The sequence below is a fragment of the Triticum urartu genome, chromosome 1A (assembly GCF_056163025.1).
Source record: "Triticum urartu cultivar PI428250 chromosome 1A, HENAU_Tu73, whole genome shotgun sequence".
NCBI classification, from domain to species: domain Eukaryota; kingdom Viridiplantae; phylum Streptophyta; class Magnoliopsida; order Poales; family Poaceae; genus Triticum; species Triticum urartu.
Window position 1 is genome coordinate 559,157,147 of NC_141873.1, and position 8,649 is coordinate 559,165,795.

The following is an 8,649-nucleotide window of genomic DNA, read 5'->3' on the forward strand; positions in this document are numbered from 1 at the left end:
CACCGATCAGCATCGAGCAGTCTCCACTCCGTCGTGGCGCGTGCTTCCCCACCGTCCTGGGTCACCTCCTACCTCACGGTGTCGCCGCCCGTTCGTCGACAACCGTTCGAAGTCGTCTCTGCCAACCGCGCCATCCCTCCTCTCGTTGGTGGTTACTTGCTTCACGGTTCACGCTGCTGCAGACTGCACCGCCACTGCATATACAGCTCGAGCACTTAGGTAACTCTACATGTCCTCACAACTCAATCTAGGCCTCGTCGATTTGATTTCTTCATGGGTAGCATGTCCCGGCAACCTCAACCGAAAGTTAAGCGCTTTGATTTGGCCTAAAAGTCCCGTGATCTGTAAACCTAACTTTTTTTCATCTTAAGCCTCGTCATTTTTTTTTCCATGTTGATCTTGTCAAATTTCCCTTTTAGTAAAAAGATGAACTCAAAGAAGAAGATTATTACTGCTAGCCTACCGGATGATTTGATGGTGGAAATCCTCTCTCGAGTGCCGTTCAAGTCTTTTTGCCGCTTCAAATGTGTCTGCAAGGCCTGGCTTGCCTTCTCCTCTGATCCTTACTACCATCAAAAGCTGCCAAAAAAATCCACTGGACTTTTGTACCATGGCCAATACGGGTCACGTGTCCATCTTATTAGCATGTCCGGAAACGATGAGGAAATCGATGGAGCACTTAGGTTCATTCCACAGTACAAGAAATTAGAACTTGTGGACTGCTGCAATGGCCTAGTCCTTTGCCGGTACAAGAGCTGGTTTACTTCGCAAGGTACTCGCCGCTTCATTGTGTGCAACCCGGCAACAGAAGAGTGGTTTGAGCTTCCTGTTCTTAATACTCCGTATGGCCCAAATGTCTCCAGCTATACAGCCTTTTTGGCTTACGATCCATCATGGTCGGCGCAGTTCTATGTGTTCAACTTTCAACAGAAGCTCGGCAACACTTCACGTGTTGTCAACAAGCTTGAGGTGTTCTCGTCTGACCTATCCACGTGGCTTGTGGATGATACATGGAGTGGGAATCATAGGATATTTGTCAATGAACGGCACAATTTTACAAAGGGAGTGTTGCATGTGCAGACCATGTGTGATGAGATTGTTGTGTTTGACGGCTTGGAAGCAATGAGTCCTGGCAAGTCGCCCTATCATCACACTATACAGCTACCGGGTGACTGTCGGGATGGTTGCTTTGGCCAATCAGCAGGGTTCTTGCAGTGTGCGTTTCCAGAGAAGGATGGTGCTGCAATTGTAGTTTTCAGCCTCGATGCTTATCGCCCTTGCAAATGGTCTCTAAAGCATCGTCTTTGTATGAGAGATGTGTTTGGAATGGACAACTCCCTTCTCAATGGAGAGTATCGGTCCTGGTTACGTTATTATTGGATTGTTGCTCTTGACTTGGAAAGAGAGGTTCTCATCCTCTTCAGTAAGGAGACAAATAATCTTTTGTCATACAACATTGGCACCGGGAAACTTAGTGAGATTAAAGATGGTCAGCTTGATGGGCAATGGGACTGCTATTGTTATGCGGCATGCTATTCAAAGGTCCCAGGACTGAGCCGTTTATGTCATGTAATTGAACAGTAATTATTCTTGTGTGCGTATTTTTTTCCTATCATTGTAGTGGATGCATGCGTGTGTTTCTTCTCTGTCAAATATACACAGGAAAACTTGCTAATCACATTCAGTTGTGACACCTATGTCCAATTTTGCGCATGTCTGAATTTCTCTTCCAGTCTGCAGAATTGTGATTTTTAAAACAATCTGCTAGATTTTTATTTATCAATAGATATTACAAAGATGCCCACGCCGTTGAGGGGGGAGAACCAGATTTGCGACCAAAACCAAGATTAAACCTAGTGAGATTGTCAGCATCCTCATTTGAGTTTCTACTTTTATAAATAAAGTTGTGGCTAGAGAAGACCTTTTCTTGCTGTAATAATTTCACCTATCTCGGCCACCTCTCGATGTGCTACCACTAGAGCAGCCACTAACGTGACTTATTTAGCTCGAGAGTCCTAACGTATCCTCCAAGTCACCCACAAGTTCTTGAAAACAAGTGCTGACGAAGCCGGGGGTGAACGCTGTCGGCATGTTCTTTCAAGACGTGGGCCAACATCCCACATACCACACACCAATCTGATAATCTCTCAAACTTAAAGAAATCTTGTTCCTCCCACCCCTTTGATCGACACAATAAATTATTTAGTGTTCTGCGCACATCAAGTCTGACTCAAACTTCGGGAAAAATTCCCCTCAAATCACACGGCATCGGTTCAGAGACAATAACCCCCCCCCCCCCTCCCCTCCCCCCTCGAAGCCAAAGATTTGATCACACCATGGTAACCATCGTGTAAGTCATGGATCTTGATCCAGATGTCAAGATAATTTAGCTCAATTGTGGATGGTTTTTTGTGAAACTGTCGTAAGGTGCAAGCAGAACCGAGTTTCTCGGAAGCTCCATTTCCCTCCAAGAGTAACATTCTCCTAATCTCCAAGATAAGCAAACCACATCATGAATAAATTCTTCTCCAAAATGCGGATCTTCACGTCACTAGCTAGATCCGATGTGGTTCTCATGAACTTAACCAGAAACTACTGAACTCCTGGTCACTATGAACCCGACGATGGTTATCCAACGAAGATCCACCTCGGCTGGCCGTCCTTCGTCAAAAACCACGTCGGTGAGGTCCTCCTCACGCAACCCCCATCCTTCATCAATGCATGTAGGTTGACTGCCTCACCCTGCCTGAAGTTACACCCTTATCATCGGATGCCATCAAAACCAGAAAGAGCTAATCTAGAAAAGACCAAACCCTGCCAAAACCTCTATGTCCCGGATCCCCACCATCATTCACCAAGGGCAGACGGTGGTGCGAGACCACCTGGTAGTCGTCCCGAGTTGAACCGGTGGAGGGAGAAGCTGAAGGAGGAGGAAGATAAACTCAACGCGTTGGCATGAGAAGCAAAACCCTAGCTTGAGGGAAGTTGAAAATCACCTTTTTTGTAAGGGTAATTGAGAATCACCTATATGGTTGGCCCGTGCAGAATTAGAAGGTCGAATGTTTGGATAGCTACTTCAAATCTCTTGGCTATGCTCTGAAATATACTATGGAGGAGGTCATTAAGGGTGAGATGTCTCCATGCGATAATATCACCGCTCCCAAGAATGTACGGTCCTCGCCGACCCGTAGATGGCCGCCACCGCCGCCAAACTTTGCGGCCCTGTTTGTCGATGGTTCGTACTCACCGGCGGATGGTGCAGCAATGGTCGGGATTGTTAGACTATACGAACACAACCTGTATAGAGTCAAGGCTGTACGCATTGTGGGCGTGTGCGTGGGTTGCGCATGACAGTGGTAGTGGCACACGATCTCCCTCTCGGACGTGCTCTCTGTAACTGTATATATGGCCGGCCGATGAGCCTAATGGATGTATGCTAAGTCCCAAAACGTCTCTCTCCCTCCACCTCTCAACTATCATGGCATCAGATGCTCCCGATCGGATCAACCCCTTTGCTCCGATCCCCGATCCCTCTTCCGCTGCTCCCAACGGCACCACCACCGCACCTGGCGACGCCCCCGTGCCTGGCGACGTGCCCACTGACGCCACTGCGTCTGCCGTCACCCCTCCACCTGCCCTTCCCGCCCCGCATGCGGCCCTTCCCGCTCCTCCTCCGGCGGTTGTGCCCACTGCTGCTCCCCTCCCTGGCTTCGTGCTCCAGACGATAGACATCCGCCGGCATGTGCCGGTCACCCTGGATCTCCTCGCCGGCAACTACGCGCAGTGGCGCTGCCACTTCGACACGGCAATCGGCATGTTCGGTCTCCGTGACCATGTCAACGCCGCGGCTCTCCCGCGCTTCGACGACCCCGAATGGGCGATAGCGGATCACGCCGTCGTCCACTGGCTCAACACCACCGTCTCCCCCGAGCTTCTGGACGCGGTGATGCAGAACGAGGACACCGTCCTCACTGTATGGACGGTGATCAACGCCATCTTCCGGGACAACCAGCTTGCCCGGGCCGTCTACGTCGACGCCGAGTACCACGCCGTCGTCCAGGGCGACATGACGATCATGAAGTACTGCACCAAACTCAAGACCTACATCGACCAGCTGCGTGATCTGGGGCAGCCCGTGTCTGAGCCGCAGCAGGTGTTCCATCTCCTGTGCGGGCTCGGGCAACAGTTCCATGGCGCCATCCCCCACATCACCTCGCGCTCGCCGCTCCCCACCTTCCTCCAAACGCGCTCCTTCCTCCTGCTCGACGAACATCGCGCTGATCAGGCCGCGCATCCAGGGCGTGTACGCGCTCGTCGCCGGGTGTGGTCTCGCCACGCCCTCTCCGGTCCCGCCCGCATCCTCTTTGCCCGCCGCACCTGACGACTCTGCCACACGAGGCCGTGGATGCGGGCGCCCCCGTGGACGTGGCCAAGGCCACACTGGCGGCCAACCTACCGCCTCCTCGCAGCCGCGTCTTCCTGGGCTTCCTGCTCCGGCGCCCGGCGCCAACTCCTGGACTGACCTGGTGCAGGCCTGGCCCATGCCCTGGCGTGCCCCGGGCTCTGGTGTGCTCGGCCCGTGCCCCGGCACGCCTCCTCAGCAGGCCATGTACACCGCTCCCTCCGCGTCTCTGCCTGGCGCCTACAGCTACGGCGGCAACGGTCGTCCACCGGGTTACGTCCCGCTGTCGCACTATGTTGTGCCGCCCTCCTCCGCCTGCATCACCGCTCGACATGGCGTCGCTCCAGGTGGTGCTCCGCAGCGCCACTGCCGGCCAGTCCTCGTCAGGCAGCTCCTCCGACTGGTACCTCGACTCGGGCGTGGCCTCCCACATGACCAACAACGCTGGTACTCTTCATTCCGTCCATCCCTCCTACTCTTCTTCTCACATCATCGTTGGTAGCGGTGAGCATCTCCCGATCACCCACGTTGGTGTTGGCTCTCTCATCTCTGGTACTTCACCAATTCAGCTTCGTAACGTGCTTGTTGCACCTTCTTTGATCAAAAACCTCCTCTCTGTTCGTCAGCTTTGTCGTGATAATCCCGTTTCTGTTGAGTTTGACTTGTTTGGGTTTTCTGTCAAGGACATCCGAACCAGAACGGTGATCCTCCGTTGTGATTCCACCGGCGATTTGTATCGAGTTGGACCTGCGCCGTCGCTGTCTTCGCGCCCGTTCGCCGGCGTGGCCACTGTCGAGCTGCTTCACCAGCGTCTTGGGCACCCTGGCGCCGCCTCGGTTCAGCAGACCGCCTCCCAACTCTGCTTCCACTTCAGCAAGTCATCGCTGCATCACTGCCAAGCCTGTCGATTAGGCAAACACGCACGTTTACCATTTCAGTCTTCAGTTAGCTATACTCATTTCCCCTTTCAGTTGCTTCACTTACATGTATGGACCTCTCCTGTTACCAACATTTCTGGCTATCAGTTTTATTTTGTGATACTTGATGACTACATGCACTATGTCTGGACGTTTCCTCTCAAACACAAGTCTGATGTCCTACCAATTCTGCGTGACTTTTATGCATATGTGCGCACGCAGTTTCAGCTCCCTGTGTTTTCTCTTCAGACAGATAACGGGCGCGAATTTGACACTGCTTCAGTGCGCTCACTTCTCTCTGCGCATGGTTCTGTTCTTCGTCTCTCCTGCCCATACACTAGCCAGCAGAACAGGAAGGCGGAGCGCATCCTACGCACACTCAACGACAGCGTTCGTGCCCTTCTTCTCCATGCGTCCATGCCGCCGCGGTTCTGGGCTGAAGCGCTCAACACTGCCACCTAGCTGCTGAATCACCGTCCCTGTCATTCCAGTGCGCCTCGCTCCCCGTACGAGCTCCTGCTTGGCGTCGCACCCGACTACAGCCTCTTACGCACGTTCGGCTGCCTCTACTACCCCAACACCACTGCCACAGCTCGCCACAAGCTTGACGCTCGTTCTGTTGCGTGTATTTTTCTTGGCTATCCATCTGATCACCGCATCTATCGTTGCTTTGATCCGGTTTCCCGGCGGGTTCTGACCTCGCGCCACGTCCTCTTCCACGAGGACGTCTTCCCCTTCGCTCGCCCCGCCACTCCCGCCGTCATGTCGCCTCCGTCGCCGGAACCCTGTGCTGCGCCCCTGATTCTGCAGGTGCCCGCTCCGCGCTCTGTTGCCACGCCTTTTGCCGCGCCTCGCTTCGCACCTCGTCGCGATTCAACCACGACCGTGTAGGGGAACGTAGTAATTTCAAAAAAAATCCTACATACACACAAGATCATGGTGATGCATAGCAACGAGAGGGGAGAGTGTTGTCCACGTACCCTCGTAGACCGAAAGCGGAAGCGTTAGCACAACGCGGTTGATGTAGTCGTACGTCTTCACGATCCAACCAATCAAGTACCGAACGCACGACACCTCCGAGTTCAGCACACGTTCAGCCCGATGACGTCCCTCGAACTCCGATCCAGCCGAGTGTTGAGGGAGAGTTTTGTTAGCACGACGGCGTGGTGACGATGTTGATGTTCTACCAACGCAGGGCTTCCCCTAAGCACCGCTACGGTATTATCGAGGTGGATTATGGTGGAGGGGGCACCGCACACGGCTAAGAGATCAATGATCAATTGTTGTGTCTATGGGGTGCCCCCTGCCCCCGTATATAAAGGAGCAAGGGGGAGGAGGTGCGACCAGGCTTGGGGCGCGCCAGGAGGAGTCCTACTCCTACCGGGAGTAGGACTCCCCTCCTTTTCCATGTTGGACTAGGACTTGGGGGGAAGGAGGAGAGAGAGGGGAAAGGAAAGGGGGGGGGGCGCCGCCACCCCTCCTTGTCCAATTCGGACTTGGGGGGGGGGGGAGGGGCGCGCGGCTGCCCCTTGGCCTCCTCTCCTCTTCCTCCACTAGGCCCATTAAGTTACCGGGGGTTCCAGTAACCTCCCGGTACTCCGGTAAAATCCTGATTTCACCCGGAACACTTCCGATGTCCAAACATAGGCTTCCAATATATCAATCTTCATGTCTCGACCATTTCGAGACTCCTCATCATGTCTATGATCACATCCGGGACTCCGAACAACCTTCGGTACATCAAAACATATAAACTCATAATATAACTGTCATCGAAACGTTAAGCGTGCGGACCCTACGGGTTCGAGAACTATGTAGACATAACCGAGACACGTCTCCGGTCAATAACCAATAGCGGAACCTGGATGCTCATATTGGCTCCTACATATTCTACGAAGATCTTTATCGGTCAGACCGCATAACAACATACGTTGTTCCCTTTGTCATCGGTATGTTACTTGCCCGAGATTAGATCGTCGGTATCTCAATACGTAGTTCAATCTCGTTACCGGCAAGTCTCTTTACTCGTTCCATAATACATCATCCCGCAACTGACTCATTAGTTGCAATGCTTGCAAGGCTTAAGTGATGTGCATTACCGAGAGGGCCCAGAGATACCTCTCCGACAATCGGAGTGACAAATCCTAATCTCAAAATACGCCAACCCAACATGTACCTTCGGAGACACCTGTAGAGCTCCTTTACAATCACCCAGTTACATTGTGACGTTTGGTAGCACACAAAGTGTTCCTCCGGCAAACGGGAGTTGCATAATCTCATAGTCATAGGAACATGTATAAGTCATGAAGAAAGCAATAGCAACATACTAAACGATCGTGTGCTAAGCTAACGGAATGGGTCATGTCAATCACATCATTCTCCTAATGATGTGATCCCGTTAATCAAATAACAACTCATGTCCATGCCTAGGAAACATAACCATCTTTGATCAACAAGCTAGTCAAGTAGAGGCATACTAGTGACACTCTTGTTTGTCTATGTATTCACACATGTATTATGTTTCCGGTTAATACAATTCTAGCATGAATAATAAACATTTATCATGATATAAGGAAATAAATAATAACTTTATTATTGCCTCTAGGGCATATTTCCTTCAGTCTCCCAATTGCACTAGAGTCAATAATGTAGATTACAAAGTAATGATTCTAACACCCATGGAGCCTTGGTGTTGATCATGTTTTGCTCGTGGAAGAGGCTTAGTTAACGGGTCTGCAACATTCAGATCCGTATGTATCTTGCAAATCCCTATGTCTCTCACCTGGACTAGATCCCTGATGGAATTGAAGCGTCTCTTGATGTGCTTGGTTCTCTTGTGAAATCTGGATTCCTTTGCCAAGGCTATTGCTCCAGTATTGTCACAAAAGATTTTCATTGGACCCGATGCACTAGGTATGACACCTAGATCGGATATGAACTCCTTCATCCAGACTCCTTCATTTGCTGCTTCCAAAGCAGCTATGTACTCCGCTTCGCACGTAGATCCCGCCACGAAGCTTTGTTTGGAACTGCACCAACTGACAACTCCACCGTTCAATGTAAACACGTATCTGGTTTGTGATTTAGAATCGTCCGAATCAGTGTCAAAGCTTGCATCAACGCAACCATTTACGATGAGCCCTTTGTCACCTCAATAAACAAGAAACATATCCTTAGTCCTTTTAAGGTATTTCAGGATGTTCTTGACCGTTGTCCAGTGATCCACTCCTGGATTACTTTGGTTCCTCCCTGCTAGACTTATAGCAAGGCACACATCAGGTCTGGTACACAACATTGCGTACATGATAGAGCCTATGGCTGAAGCATAGG

General features: G+C 51.4%; 1 protein-coding gene and 1 pseudogene across 1 annotated transcript; both read left to right on the plus strand.

Moving 5' to 3' along the window:
* The first annotated feature begins 426 nt into the window (after positions 1-426).
* LOC125533176 (putative F-box protein At1g50870) lies at positions 427-1,584 on the plus strand. The gene has a single exon (XM_087539118.1). It carries the CDS (start codon positions 427-429, stop codon positions 1,582-1,584), a length of 1,158 nt encoding a protein of 385 aa, XP_087395244.1.
* A 1,894-nt stretch (positions 1,585-3,478) lies between these two features.
* On the plus strand, positions 3,479-5,781 carry LOC147992720 (uncharacterized; annotated as a pseudogene).
* Positions 5,782-8,649: the final 2,868 nt, after the last annotated feature.